General features: G+C 37.6%; 3 protein-coding genes across 3 annotated transcripts; 1 reads left to right on the top strand and 2 right to left on the bottom strand.

The window, feature by feature from the left end:
* Positions 1 to 71: 71 nt before the first annotated feature.
* Positions 72 to 2243, bottom strand: GCK72_006404 (uncharacterized protein; the record flags this gene model as incomplete). Its single annotated transcript, XM_003113892.2, has 4 exons — positions 72 to 206; positions 765 to 851; positions 898 to 1056; positions 2151 to 2243. 4 exons carry the CDS (start codon positions 2241 to 2243, stop codon positions 72 to 74), a joined length of 474 nt encoding a protein of 157 aa, XP_003113940.2.
* Positions 2244 to 4413: 2170 nt separating this feature from the next.
* On the top strand, positions 4414 to 5304 carry GCK72_006403 (uncharacterized protein; the record flags this gene model as incomplete). Its single annotated transcript, XM_003113661.2, has 3 exons — positions 4414 to 4523; positions 4571 to 5021; positions 5065 to 5304. The coding sequence occupies 3 exons, from the start codon at positions 4414 to 4416 to the stop codon at positions 5302 to 5304; spliced, it is 801 nt and encodes a 266-aa protein (XP_003113709.2).
* Positions 5305 to 13487: 8183 nt separating this feature from the next.
* On the bottom strand, positions 13488 to 14760 carry GCK72_006402 (uncharacterized protein; the record flags this gene model as incomplete). Its single annotated transcript, XM_053725612.1, has 5 exons — positions 13488 to 13786; positions 13833 to 13957; positions 14001 to 14172; positions 14258 to 14387; positions 14431 to 14760. 5 exons carry the CDS (start codon positions 14758 to 14760, stop codon positions 13488 to 13490), a joined length of 1056 nt encoding a protein of 351 aa, XP_053589806.1.
* Between the last annotated feature and the right edge of the window lie 1023 nt (positions 14761 to 15783).

Raw genomic sequence — 15783 nt, 5'->3', positions numbered from 1 at the left:
TAATCAAAAATGGAGATCGTTGCTTCAAATCTGAGATCAAAAAATACAACAAAATTAAATAGTTTCGAAGATTATCCCGCAGCCGCATAACGTGGCATTCTCCTGACATGAACTGGTGGAGGAGGCGGAGGAGTGTATGATTCTGCTTCACTCATCATTTGAAGATTCTCGGTGAATGCGAGAAATAGAGCAAGATAGGCGAGGTACTGTAAGGATAAGATAGTTGAGAATATTCACAGATTTTCAGATGTTGATAGATACTACAGTGCCGCGCAAAACTATACGAACTTTGGCCGTTTTCAGTTGAAATTGTCCAACTTTGAGAGTGTGTCATGGTAATAATGATTGTCCCATCAAGTAGATTATTAAATGAATCATGCAGATCAAAAGTAGAACTTCATTTTTGTAGTTGACAACTTTTTTGTACGGACCTCCCAAAAGAGTTATGTTCATTTTAAGGCGACACTATTTTGCATTGAAATTAGTCGATTTGATGGAGAAATGATTTTGTCGATAAGTAACTTGCTAGGGAGTGGTCGTATAAAAATTGTCAATTACAAAAATGAAGATCTACTTTTGATCTGTAGAATCCAATAAAAACCGACTAGGTGTGACAATCAGAATTACCATGACATACTTTCAAAGTTGGACAATTTCAACTGAAAACGGCCAAAGTTCGTATTCTTCTGCCCGGCACTGTATAAATGGGAAGAGCTAGATTCAATTCAAAGGCTATTCAATAGAAAAAAAACAAGAAAACAAACCAGTGAGAATCTGGATTCATCACTCAAAGAAATGAAAGCAACACGAAGAATCGCGAGAAAAGTTGAAGAGAATATCAATAGACATGTCTGAAAATATCTTTTTTCTACTTCATTCACCAAGTTCTATTCTCACCTTATAATAGTTTCTCCTCAAATCATAATAAGTTTCATTTACATTAATTCGAGCCTTTCGATACGACAAAACATAAGTGAACATGATTGAAGAAAGAAGAGAAACGGACAGAAGACCGTCTAGAAACACGTGGGAAAGCATGGAAATCGCGGCGATTGTCTGAAAAATGTTCAATTTAAGTGGGATGGATAGAAGAGATGTTTGACGACGAAATACAAGGATCAAATATCAAATACTTTTCCGACGATCACAAAATGAATCAACATGATCTGATTTTGGGATGTGAATGTTTGTAACTTGTAGTCTCTAGTCTCATTTTGGGTTGACTTCTCAAAGACATTTCCATCGCTTTCTTATCTCATAAAACTGGTAAAGATTTCTGATCACTTTGATTTCTTGATCTTTCAAAGTCGTTTCTCTGTTAACTTGATAGAGAAGTTTGTAATCTGTTGGAAGTCATTTGCAATTTATAAAACCAAAAGATGAGACTAAACACACTGCAGAAGTACAACGAAATAGGTTTGAGAGAGGAATGCAGTCATTGTTAGCCAAATGGTCATATAGATTTTCATAGTTCAGCAAATACAAATCAGTTCATTTGGATTTATATGTGGTCTATATGCTGAGTTTGGTCATGTTTCTAACTCAGATAAACAGATACAGTACCGGCCAAAAAATATTTCATATTTTGCCTTCTTCAGTTGAAAATGCCCAAATTTGAGAGTGCTTTATGATAAAACTAACTGTCACACAAAATAACTTTTTATGGGATATAACATACCAAGAGTAGAACTCCATGTTTGTAATTGACAGCTCCCTATTGCACATCGACAAAGTAATTTCTCCCTTAAATCGACCCATTTCAGTGCAAAATAGTGCAAATTTCAAAATTACTATAACTCTTAAGGAAGTCTCCCTACAAAAAAGTTGCCAATTACAAAAATGAAGTTCTACGTTTGATCTGTTAGATTCATAAAAAATTACTTTGTGGGAAAAATTGTTTTACTATGACACGCTCTCAAAATTGACATTTTCAACTGAAAAAGGCAAATTATGATATCACTTTGGCCGGTACTGTATCTTACAAGTGCATCGTAATTCTCCGCTACTTCCAAAAAAGTTTCTATTCAGAAACTCTGAATCTCCCTTTGCTCTGAAACGTGAGTTCACCCATTTTCAGATTCTTAGATTATTCACATTTTCCTATTGACTCCTAATCCAACACATCTGTTTTTTTATTGATGAAGACTTACCAATGAATATTTTTTGAGTGTAACACTCAAGGGTTTCTGCTTCTCTCCGTCTCTTCTTCTCCATACTCTTTCCTCTTGATAGTAGTCGTTCATTTTCTGGAAAAAGATAAAAATTCGAGGAATTCAGAGAAACTTTTGCAAGAATCAAGAATGAAAAAAACATCTCGAATGTTCTCTATCAATTATTGAAACAAAGTGATGAATGAACAGAGAATTGGAGGAGTGTTAGAAATGAAAACAAGTTTACAAATTGAAGTGGACAAACCGTTTTTGTACCGATCGAAATTGTGAGACGAAGGAGAACAAAAGAAGAAGAAGAAGAAGAAGAAGAAGAAGGGGAATAAGAAGGGCCGAAAAAATAAACAAGACACTTTTTTGTTGGTTACCTCGCAAAAGGAGGGAATGTTTTCTTGACAAGAGTGACCTTCCGATCAAAATGAAGAAGAAAAAAAGAGAAGTGAGAAATTGAGAAATTCTTTTTTTTGTCTAGACTTGATGAATTTTGTTTCTTGGAAAAAGAAGTTGACCTCCAAATATAGTTGGGGAGAAAGTTCCAGAAGAATTCAATTTTTTTGTGGAGTGGAAAAGTTTACTTTGAAATTTTTGAGGCATTATTTCTGAATGGAATATTCATGCGGATCATCTTAACTTTTAGTTTCAAATTGAAAATAATTCAGTTCAAACTTTGAACCTCGACCTCTTCCAAAGCGACAAACGCGCACCAGCTTTTCTGTATTTTCTCGATTGACAGAGAAAAAAACAACAAGTTTTATAGGGTTCTTTCACCCACACAATTTCTCAAATTGAAAGAAGTAACTTGTTTCGAGACAACATAAAAGAATTTCAGAAATGCATCATCTGAAAATATTGGAAAAAATATCTAGAAGAGAAGCTTTACACAGAAAAGAGATTGGAGGCAACGAGAAAATGAGAAAAATGTGAGAGGTGGGGAGTGAAAAACAAACTAATGTGATGTTGAAGAGAGAATTTGACATGGAATAAACCAAGAAATTTGCATTTTTAACGGGGAGTAAACCATGTTCTTTTTGTTGGAATACACTTGTTTCCGTTGGCATTTTTATCAGTTTTCACTGGAAAAAGAAAAAAAAAAGAAGAGTAGTCTATGTAGATTTGAAAGGAAGAATAAACAAAAATGAGATAAAAGTAGGAAATCCATATGAAGATGTCAAAAGTGTTGCGAAACCATTTGAATTCACGGTAACTGATGCATGCCAAACGAAGAAAAAAAGAAGAGAAATCGAGAGAACGATCGTATTTTCAGATAACGAGAGATGGCTTCAATGGCATAAAAGTGTAAAGTAAAGTAAGAAAAAGAGAGGAAATGGAGAGGTTATTGAAGGCTAATGACATGAGGATAAATTACAATAAAGTACAAAAAAACAAGAAAGTGATAGATTCAAGACTACATTGGGACACTGTAATAAGAACATTCAGACATCTATTTGGAGGAGAACTGGATAAAAAAGAACTAACGGGTTCAGAGAAATATCAGAGTTTTGATAGTGAGATGAGTCTTATTCTCAATAAAATTGCTCCAACATTTCGAAAACTTTCGTCTCGAATGGAATGGGAGTGCCTTGATGATTATCTGAAAATGAAATCAGATTTCATCTAGGTCGAGTCCAGAATTTTGGCAATTAGGAAATCACTGTCTCGTCACTCCTGGAAAATTTGGTGGTGATACCATCATTGGTGGCCGAGCTATGAGCAGCAGAGTGAAAGTCTTTTTTTTTTGGCCTTAAAAGCTATTTTTTTAGTAAAAACATTTGTGACCTTTCCATGACCAAGGTTGTTGCTTTAAAAAAATAAATTATTCCCATTCATTTTTCTGTTTTCATCCCCACAGAATGGCCGACGTCCTCTGTAACAATCCATTTTCTCTCCGCAGTTGCATTCTCTACGAATTCATCGAAGGAAATGAACCATTTGAAACCTATCAAAAGTTAATCAAAAAGTTGGGTGATGAATTCATGACTTATCCGGAATTCGAGTTTTGGTACATGAGATTTGCTCAGGGAAAGTACGATTTGCATTATGATAGGAGGTAGATCATAAATAATTTATAATGAAAAGAAAGAGATATTTTCAGCTTGGATCCGAAAACCCGCTTGTTCACCGACTTGCCGGTGGAAATTTTTGATAAAGTTGGAGATTCATTGAATCTGAATGACCGGTAATTGTAAAATTAACAACGTTTCCCTATTTTTAATTCAGATTTGCTCTACGAAACGTGTCAAAAGATATGCAAGAAATTGTTGATAGCTGGGCTCCCAGAGTGACTGACATGGAGTTATGGGACAATTGGAATATCACGGAGAGCACGATCCCTTCTCAGGAAGTCGAGTGTGATGAGTAAGTCGTAATTTGTCTCAAAAAAGATGTTTTATTTGAACTTTTAGGGACTCCAATCAGAATTGGATGAGTTTATTTAAAAATCCGAAACTTCGATTGGAGACTTTGATGCTTAACTGTTGGACAAGGAATAAGCTCCGATTTCTTGAACGAAACTGTTTCAATCATAAGATTCACGTCAAAAAATTCAAAATGCGAGCCTTTTGCTCTATCACATCGACTTTTTTGAATATGTTGGACCGTGAAACGTTGGAAGAAGTTTCACTTCCCATCACAAGAGAATCTGTCGAAAAATTGGATGAATTTTTGTGCTCTGACCACCTGAAGGATATCAAAATGCTCAATATCTCAACCGACTTGTGCCCAAGTGAATTGCCGTTGATAAACTTCTTCCAGAATCTTCCAAGATTGACCATTGAATTCGTAGGAAAAGGTGTTGAAGGAAGATGGGATGATTTTAAAGATCGTTTTATCAAAAAATTGGCTGATTTTATCAAGGTAATTGCTGTAGAAATCTTCTTTTTGACCCAGAAAATTTCAGTACTTTCTGAACTCCACGCAACTGCAATTCTGTCATTTGACCGGACGATTCTCGCTCGACATGGAAAGTATCATGATAGAATTGCAGTCACGAGAGATTATGGTCCCAGGTTTCCCGGATGTTCGACGTTACCCAATTCTTGGATCCAACGAATTCTACGAAATCGAATTCAACGGCGGCGGCTACGGCGGCTACGGCATCTTGCACGGCTTCGAGATTCAAATTAAAAGAAAGCAATAAATTATGCATTTTTTTCAATAAAATTGTTCGCACTTGATAATGGTAGCTCTCGTGGTGAGGGGTTATAACAGAACGGGGGGAGATCATGAACTTTTGACATTAAAATAAATGGAAATGGATTTATCTAGGTCACTGGTTTTGGCCTTGGTCATTGAAAGGTCACGAATGTTTGTACTAAAAAAAAATAACTTTTTAGGCAAAAAATGACTTCCACTCTACGGCTCATAGCTCAGCTGACAAAAGTGATATCAGCACCAAAATTTCCAGAAATGACGGTACATCGATTTCCTACGTGCCAAAAAAGAATTAGGTAAAAAGGTTTAAACACGAACAAAGTTATTAACGATCAATAAAGCGTGACATTTTGGCTAGTGAGAAATGAAGTGGGGTTAGTGAGAGATGGTGGCAGATGCGCTCTTCCATCTGATTGAGGGACTAGCTCATGGCTTGAACCATTGTACCTTGGTACGTAGGTCACGGCTATGACATGTTTTTTAATCAGACCATTCTCAAATTTTCTTACAAAGTCAGTACCGATGCGCTCTCATCTGATCGAATGAGGAGCTAGAAACTCACTAAGAGAATCAGAAATAATATGTACAGTTCGATGTACCAAATTGATGCATGAACTCTAAAAACACTAACAAACTAACCTGCTATCATCTCAAAATTCTACAACAAAAAAAATATTGTTTCCAAAAATGCATATTTTTCCATAATTGTCATGTTGCCTTGTTAAATAGAAAACACAGTTACTCGAAGAGATTCAGACGAGAGAGAAAGTGAGTTCCGGATTATAATTGCTTATGGATTTCTCACTCTCTTCTCTCTTTTTCCTTTTTTCTACTTCAATTTGGACTCTTGTTGTTACTAGGGAAGGAAAAAGAAGGAAGAAGGGAGAGATTTCAGTAGAAATATGAAATGGAGGAGGTGTTCCAATTCATAAATTTCTGAGATGGGTCATTGAATCGGTTGTACGCCTCATTTGAATGGAATGTGGCATCTATGAAGACAAGGTTTTTGGTTCTTGGTGCGGGTGAATATGTTTTGACTCGGACCAGCAAGATATCTTCTAAAGAACGATCTGGAAGCGGAATAGTCAAAACTTTAAAGGATGTCGGAAAGGTTCTGAACTACCAGCGAATGTCTAGACAATACAGGTAGTCTTTTGATAAAAAGTTGACGAAAATACGAAATTTGGGGAATTGAAATCACAAGTTAATCAACTGATTCACACTTATTTACGCTACTGATACATTAAGAACGCAAGATCAAAACAAAAAGAACAGTAGCGTCAAACGGACTGTTCTGATGAAAACACACTCATACCGAAACTGAAAAAGAGAAAATCAAAACAAGAAGAAATTTTGGCTCTGTTTTGGAATCGGGTGCCGGCCATCAAAAATCGGGTGCCCAAAAAAATCGGGTGCCGGTCAAAAAAATCGGGTGCCCAAAATATCGGGTGCCCAAAAATCGGGTGCCCAAAAAATCGGGTGCCTAAAAATCGGGTGCCCAAAACATCGGGTGCCCAAAAATCGGGTGCCCAAAAAATCGGGTGCCCGACTTTTTTATCAAAGATTTTCTACTTTTTTGTTTTTTTTTGTGTGTTTTTCATCGTTAATGTTTTTATATTGGAAATTATCATAGTAATCACTTTTTCAATGCATTGTTTTTAACTCTTATCTTCCTTCCGGCTCGTTCGACTATGAAGAACGAAGATACTTATTTCTGGAGAAGAATTTTGCTTTCAAAATGTCTATTGCCATTCGCGAGAACTTCTACGAGGTAACATCTGCTTCTTTTCCCGTTCCAATTTTGTATTTTAGATTACAATTAATGACTATTACACCAAGCTGTTTGAGCATCATATTCCTTATCTGCTCGCAGTATATCTTGTTATCTCTGGTGACATCACTGTCAATGACGTCGCCGTTTCCGACCCGCCCACAGAAGAAGAAGAACAGTAAAAATCCGTTTGATGTTGACTTGTTATTCTGCTTTTTCTCAATAAACACGTATATTAATATAACTTCATCTCAGAGAACAAAAACCAAAAAAAAACAAAAAAGTAAAAAAGTCGGGCACCCGATTTCGGAGCACCCGATTTTTTGGGCACCCGATTTTTGGGCACCCGATGTTTTGGGCACCCGATTTTTAGGCACCCGATTTTTTGGGCACCCGATTTTTGGGCACCCGATATTTTGGGCACCCGATTTTTTTGACCGGCACCCGATTTTTTTTGGGCACCCGATTTTTTTGACCGGCACCCGATTCTAAAACAGAGCCGAAATTTTTTGTTGGTATTCCTGTCATCAAAAAATATTCAAACCTTCCAATTCTTCTGATGCATTCATTTCGATTCCACTGAATCTAAACGAAATAAACATGAAGAAGAAGCAGGAATAAATAAACAAAACGAGAAAGTAAACGAGAAGAAAAAAGAAGCATTTGACACCGGCAGTCACAATCAAAACAGACGACACAAAGTCAACTGGTTCGTCTCTTTTCCGACCAGCAAACGATTACATTTTCTCTCCTTTTGCAGTCATTTATGATATATCTGTATATATGTATTTATTCTTTAATGCAAATCGTTTGAGTCCATTCCTTTCACTTTTTGTTTTGAACTTTTTGTTCCGACTAAAGTTCAATTTCCTTTTTCCCAATACCGTAACCCGTATCACTACCGTAAATACACCCGTTTTACACACCTAATCTTTCCTGCTAATGTTAGCAATACCGTAGAGAAAGTACTTAATGTGTGTGAATGGGATAATCGACACGGTGGGTGGCCTATGAGGAAACCGACAGAGGCGGAGAGTCGTGGATGAGGTCAAGAAACCATTCGGAAGATGGGTTGGAAGGACATTGTGAGGTCAGAAGGTCAGCTGATTAAGTTTGTTCTGAAAGAGGGAAACGAAATATTGAAAGAATTCGGAATTGTTCGAAATTGGTTCTTTGAACTTCATCTCCTAGTACGACAGAAGTTTCAGTGCCACGTAAAGGTACTTTATTAAAGCATCTCAGATTGATCAGTTTCTTTATGTTGTCCTTCACTTGTTCGATCTTACTTTTTGTGACCAAAGGTTTGTAGTCTGTGCTGTTTACAAAGATTACGAATTCAGAGAAATCTTGAGTGTCTAACCAAATTATCACGGGATAAACTCGAGTTGTAAGCTTCAATTATAAGATCTTGTTGTTTTGCTTGAGGGAAATGCCAATTTCACAACTGGTTAATTATTTTGTTTTTGAAAACAACACGATCTGATATTGGTGTTATCTTCAAAACCTGGTAATCCACTTATTCTACTGAAAGAATGAGTTTATTCTAGATTCCGTCAACTTGATAAACTCCACCACGTGCCAGGGTGGATATACAGTACCGGCCAAAGTGATATCATATTTTGCTCTTTTCAGTTGAAAATGTTCAACTTTGAGAGCACGTCATGGTAAAAATAACTGTCCCACAAAATAAATTTTTTTGGATCGAACAGACTAAGAGTAGAACTCTATTTTTGTAGATGGCAACTTTTTTGTACGGACGCTCCCTAGCAAGTTGCATCTCGAAAAAGTAATTTCTCACTCAAATCGATCATTTTCAGTGCAAAATAGTGCGATTTTTGAGCTGTCCACTCAAAATTACTATAATTCTTTAGGGAGTCTCCCTACAAAAAAGTTGCCAACTACAAAAATGAAGTTCTACGTTTGATCTGTTCGATCCCATAAAAAGGTATTTTGTGGGACAGTTAGTTTTATAATGACACACTCTCAAAGTTGGGCATATTCCACTGAAAAAAAAACTTAATATTCTTTTTAGCGGTACTGACTGTAGATTCGCGATCAATTCGTATCCAGAGCTGATTCCGCTTTCTTCTAGGATACCTTCAAAAAAAGTAAGCTACCAAAGAGCTGATTTATCTCAATTATCACGAGAGCTGGAAATGCTTTAATCTCCCATCGAATAACAACTTCAGAGAAATGAAATGCTCATTTACCGAATTATACCTATCCCCCTCCATATTCTTCTTCCCCAAAATGACCACCCATTAGTCTGTCGATCTTCTCTTCTTTTTGTGTGTCTCAAGTGTTAGACATCTCTTGATAAGAGAAGAGAGCTCCTCGTATCGTCCTGTAACTTGCGCAAACAACACGGTCCGCCTCCTTAAATAGAATAGTCCGGGCGGCATGTTTGAGCCGTGTTCCGGTAGGCCACTCGACTGATACACTCTTACCGATTTCCGTGTTTGTTCGAGATTAGTCCTCTCATCATTACTACACCGACTTCTTCTTCTTCTGCTTCCTCTTCTTGACCCCTCTTTAGAATTATTTGTCAAGATGATACTCTTTTGATCAACAATTAATAATGTTAGGCTATGTAGTCTTGTCTCTACTCAGAATAAGCACTTGAAGATGTAGAAGCATTTTGTGGTGGAGATGAGATTCCAGGATCTCTCAAAATACGAATCAATGAGTGCCCTGAAATGTGTCAGTTGGCAAAGCTCAAGTCAATCAAAAGCACTGGAGGGAAGAAAAGAGTGTGATAAAACTAAACTAATGGGTTAAAAGTTCCTGACGGCCAGACTTTGTTGAAGTTCGGAAGGTCTAGGCGATTTCCGTTTTCGCTAAGGATTTCCTTGTAATCCTGACTTCACAGTTCAATTTTTATTATTTTCTGACTTTTTGAAATCCGATGGTAAAGTTTCAGAATCATGTATTTTAACTCTATCTCATATCGGACTACTTTTGACAATTGGAAACATCTATCGAGTAGAACGAGACTCAATATGTACACTACCACCAAAAAATATATCATATTGTCCCATGTTTAGTTGAAAATAACCAACCAACTTTGAGATTGTGTCATGGTAAAACTAACAGTCCCACAAAGTAAAGTTTTCATGGATCTAACAGATCAAAAGTAGAACTTCATTTTTGTAGTTGACAACTTTTTTGCACTGACACTCCCTAGAGAGTTATAGTAATTTTAAGTCACCACCTTCAAAATCACTATTTTGCACCGAAATTGGTCGATTGGAAGGAGAAATTACTTTGTAAGATGATGTAACTTGCTAGTGAGTGTCCGTACAAAAAAGTTATCAACTACAAAAATGAAGTTTTACTTTTGATCTGTCTGATCCATAAAAAAGTTATTTTGTGGGAGTGTTAGTTTTACCATGACGCACGCACTCTCAAAATTCGTAATTTTCAACTGGAAACGGCAACGATACCTTTTTACCGGTACTGTAGATATGCGAAACTTCCCAATAATTTCAGTATATTGACTAGATTATGACCTTTTCTCAAGTGCCGGAACAAAAAACAGCGATTCTGTTTTCTTGAAGTTGGGGCGATCTGCCAAATCAAGAATTTGTCGAATCAAATGTTAGTTGAAATCTGAATTCACTTACTTTCGTTCCTTTGCTAGTTCTACAGAAATGTTAGAATTGCATGAAAACCGAAATGAGTTATTAATGAAAGCTGTATTGTCTCTAGATATAACAGTCTCTAACCCTGTGTAACATACCGTGTTCTTGCATGCTCTTGATTCCTTGTTCACTGCGTTGATCTCACAACAAATCCACTCGAATCTCTCCATTAGCTCTAGTCCGTCAGTCCACTTTTTCTTCTTCTTCATCTTCTCTATTTGTCTTCTTCTTTGGGCTCGGGGCGCCTTTTCGACCGTTTTTCTCAATTCGTTTGTCACCATTCCAGACGTGACAAGATTCCCACCTGACTACTATACGGGGCGCCGCGAGAAAAAAGCCGGTTAAAAATGAGTGAGAAATGAAAAGAGATAGAAAAAAGACATAGAACAACACAGGGAGGTAAACTTGGTATACGGTAATCGGGAGACAAAAGAACACTTTTTTGAAAGAAAATCAACCAGTTCAATTCAGTTTCCAGAGTTTAACCCAGACAAGAACTCCATGATTTGAGGCTATGTGTCTTATGACTCCGTGATCTTCCAGATACTTCTCCTTCCCTCTTCCATGACTAATAACTACAAATTAATCAAAAAGCTTGTATTCCCCAATTTGTATTCATCTTTCATCGAGCTATTATTCACCCACATGAGAATTGAAGACATGAGATTTTTCCCGAAGACAAGGAGAGCTTACTCTCGAAGCAGACGCTGACTATATAATTTTCAAACGACGCACTTTGAATGCACTTTTATCAACAGCTTAGATGATAATTATGATGAAAAGTTCAGGAAATTTGCACTTTTGGTTTTAAGGGTTTTTCGGATGTTTTTGAATTCTTGATCATAAAATCACGAGTTTGCATATAGGGCCGGACTGGTAAATTATACCGCTTTCAAATTGAATTACTCTCCGAGAACTCTCTCGCGAGAAGGAGTGCAAATTCAGAAGTGTTGATATTTACAAATCTGAAATCAGTATTTTCAGAAAGAGAAAAAAAAATGCGATTTCCCTTTTTCTTCATGCACCTATTCACGAAGAAAAAGTGCGAATTAAAATGCCACATTTTGCATTTTAATTCAATTCACGAATGTCGATTAATGTGCATAAAAAACACTTTAATTCGAATTAATCTGCATTAATCTGCTAATTAAAACGCACATCGTGGCGAGATATCTTCCCGAAAAAGGCGTGCGCCTTTAATGATTGTGTGGATTTACGGGCCACCAAATATTTTTTATGCTTGTTTTCCAAATGAGTGAGCAGGAAAAAGTGAATTGTTTTATATAATTGTACATAAAATATGTTTAAAATAACGGTGTTGGAATTGCTGGGTATTAAAATGGAAAAAAGCAATGAGAGAAAAAGAAAGTTGGCGGCCGCGGTGGTGAGAGAAGAAAAATTGAGGTGAATGTAACATAAAGTTAAATATTAATAATGCAGGCTCTTGAAACTGTCACACGAACATGCGCGACATTGCTTCACATCAGAAGACAATATGATTTACCATCAGACGGTGTTGATGTTATTGCTAAAGAAAAATTCGAGCACTTTCTAAACATCGTAAAAGCAGCACAGAGATCGCACGAAACCGAAGTGAGAATTAATCGAGAGGCTATAGTGTTATTCCCATAAAATTTCAGAAATACTTTGGGTTAAATGAGGAAAATTTTACCCAAATTTTGTCAATGTGCCGCTCACGAGATCGCGCGATGCGCATTCCTCCAGATGCTCGTCTGATGGTTTTCATGAAATACATCCGTGAAGGTACTTGACTGTGACCAGGGATTTCCCAGTAGAAAATGTTTTAGGACGTTCGGAGTCATATCTTGCGAAAGATATCGGAATTTCGCAGCCGACAGTTTCCAGAATCGTACTTGAGACAATCTATGATATAGCTGGGAAAGCATCCGAATTTATCCGTTTTCCGACTAGTTACCGTGACATTCGGGACGCTGAACAAGGTTTTCTTTCTAAGACGGACAAGTATGGTCGCTCGAGAAATGTTCCCTGTTTCGGATGTGTCGACGGGAAGCATTGGGCTACAGAGCACCCCCCCAATTCCGGATCTGTAAATGCAAATTATAAGGGGTTTTTCTCGTACAATTCCCTTATTGTGTGCGATGCAGATTTGAGAATTAGGTATTTGCAAGTGTCTGAATTGGGTGTGTCGAACGATGCACAACTGTATTTGCACGGAAAGCTGCCCATGCTACTGGAGAAAGCCGTCGGAAACGCTGGATATCGACTTCTCGATGACGAGGAAACAGTGATGCCGCCATTTTTGCTTGCTGATAACGGCTTCAAACTAAGAAAGACTTGTATGCAACCTTATAGACAAGCGCGCTTGACAGTTGAGAACATGGCTTTCAACAGGAGGATTAGCGCTGTTCGGGTTCGAGTGGAGAATGTATTTGGCTCAATGACTTCGAAATTTCAAGTCGTCGACAGGAAAATCAAGTTATCCCCAGCTAATGGACGCACTCTCATTGCCGCATTGTGTGTTGTACATAACATTCAGATTGGGGAAGTTCCAACTTATCAGGACGTCGATGACATGGTTCCAGTGCTCTCAGATCCATACAAAACAGCAGAAGAAATGCGTGAAGCTCTGAAACGTTACCTTTTGAAAAATTGAGAACTATGAGAAGTAATAAAACCTATTGTTAACAGTTGAGGCAAAAAGAAACACAACAATAAAAGCAAAACAGCTCTAGACAAAAGTAAACTTATCAAAAATGAAGACAAAAATATAAAAAATTAGAATGGTCGATACGACGGCTCTCCCAATGCAAAGTACGTGTTCTCCTGATCACGTTGATCGACTGAAAGAGGTGGCTCGGAGCCGCCTCTGTTTCGGAAGCTGCTGATATAGGCGATGACTTTTCCTTCCATCTCTAACATTTCCCACCGCGACTTTCCGGATGCCACGTTTGCGTAGACTTCACAGACACGATCATTCGAACACATAGAAGCACCAGTCGTGGGACTTTCGAACATTTTTAACATGGTTTGGCGTGTTTTATCCATTTCCTCCCTCATTACTTCTTCGAACGAGTCTGAAAACAGCAACTTATAATAACACATTTAAGTGTAAGCACTTACCGGGCTTCCTTGAAAGCTTTGGAACTTTTGGAGTTCTCGGTCCGCTTATCACTTCTCTCGCTCTTTTGGGAGTGGCCATCAACATTGATTCCTCATCGTCATCACCCGCACCAACACAAAACGCACTGAAACTTGAACCGTTTGTTACATCTACTTCTAACACCTCACTTTTTCGGTTCCCTGGCAGCAGCTGCGATACACAAAAAAGATAGGTGTTCAGCGTAACGGAAATCACTTCTGACGTCGGAGGTGCCACTTCCGGACAACGCTTTTTGGATCCGTTTTTGGTGCTGAGCGTAGTCTGTGGAGATCTCCTGCCAGCGCTCTTCTGCGCATCTGCCTAAAAAAATTATCCATTACGTTGATTTACTCTATTCGATAATCTTCACCTATCGTCCGTTTGGTGTGTGGCATAAAACTTTTACATTTTTCCTCGATTTCGGCAAACTTTTCCGATTTTACACTTCTACGATGGAAATCAGTTTTTAATGGATTCCAAAGAAACTCGCTTTCCTCAATCAGCGAAATGAACTTGACGACATCGTCGTATTCGTACTGAAATCATTATAAATTTGCAGAAAAAAAAAATAAACCTTACTTTTTCATAAGAATCCTCTCGTTTTGCTTTCTCTTTGCGCCCTCTTCTTCGTTCTGTCGGTTCCTTTTTATCCTGCGACCCTCCTGTCCGTTCCTTTCTTTTCGGCGACCACTCTTCCGATTCCTGTCTTTCCGGTGATTCCTCCATCACTTTCTGTCTTTTCAGTGACTTTTCCATCACGTCCTTTCTTTTCAGTGACTTCTCCATCACTTTCTTTCTTTCCGGTGACTCCTCCATCGTTCCCTTTCTATTTGCTGGCTCATCCTGACCAACCAGTGTTCGATACTTGTCGGTCCAATACAAATCGTCTTCTTCGTCGCTAAAACTCATTTTTCCTGGAAAACTTAATTTAGAAACACATATTTCTCACTAAATTTAACATAAATGCATTTAAAACGGAAAAAAAACAAGCATAAAAAATATTTGGTGGCCCGTAAATCCACACAATCATTAAAGGCGCACGCCTTTTTCGGGAAGATATCTCGCCACGATGTGCGTTTTAATTAGCAGATTAATGCAGATTAATTCGAATTAAAGTGTTTTTCATGCACATTAATCGACATTCGTGAATTGAATTAAAATGCAAAATGTGGCATTTTAATTCGCACTTTTTCTTCGTGAATAGGTGCATCAGAATGGTCTGTCAGGCAATTTTTAAGTAACATTTATTGAAATTTCGCTGCAAAACGAGCAGTAAGAAATCATGATTTCCCACAACACAAAAGTTGAAATTATTTTTGTAAATAAACAGGGAGGACGCTACTAATAGTAAGGAACCTAACGGATTCGCAACCTTGAAAGTCTACCACATATCAAAAACATTCTAATTAGGAATAGCCCCCGACATTCTGTGGGTAATTCCCGCAGAATTTTCTGTCCTGGATCTAAGCACCATCTACTGTTGTTGTAAGAAGTGTTCTCTAGTATTGCAGAGTTGTGTATTTCTGTCATTATATTTTTGTCAGTGTATATTGTCAGTGTAACCTGGTGTACCTTCTTCATTTCCTTATCTCGCAGTAGAGTTTTGAACAAATTAAATGCATTTTGAATTCGATACCTCAAAAGTAGCTTTCCTTAAAGAGTTTTCGGTATATTTTTCAGCTCATACTTTCTGTTTGAAGCGAGTTCACACCGTTGATGCATAGAACTTCTTTACTTTCCTTTTTCAAGCGATACCTTAGTTTTGATTCTCAAGGATAGACATAACCAGTCTCAATGGGTCTGGAAAACAGAAGGACATTGTTTGGTTTAACTCATTCGAATGTCTTTTTAATCAAACGTTCCCGACGAAGTATCTTATTGATGCCGATAAACCGTTGGATCAGAGAGTTGTACCATTCCTGAAAGTTACCG

Source organism: Caenorhabditis remanei, chromosome II (assembly GCF_010183535.1).
Source record: "Caenorhabditis remanei strain PX506 chromosome II, whole genome shotgun sequence".
NCBI classification, from domain to species: Eukaryota; Metazoa; Nematoda; class Chromadorea; order Rhabditida; family Rhabditidae; genus Caenorhabditis; species Caenorhabditis remanei.
Note: the sequence above shows the minus strand (reverse complement) of the source record. Positions and strands in the feature narration are given on the sequence as shown.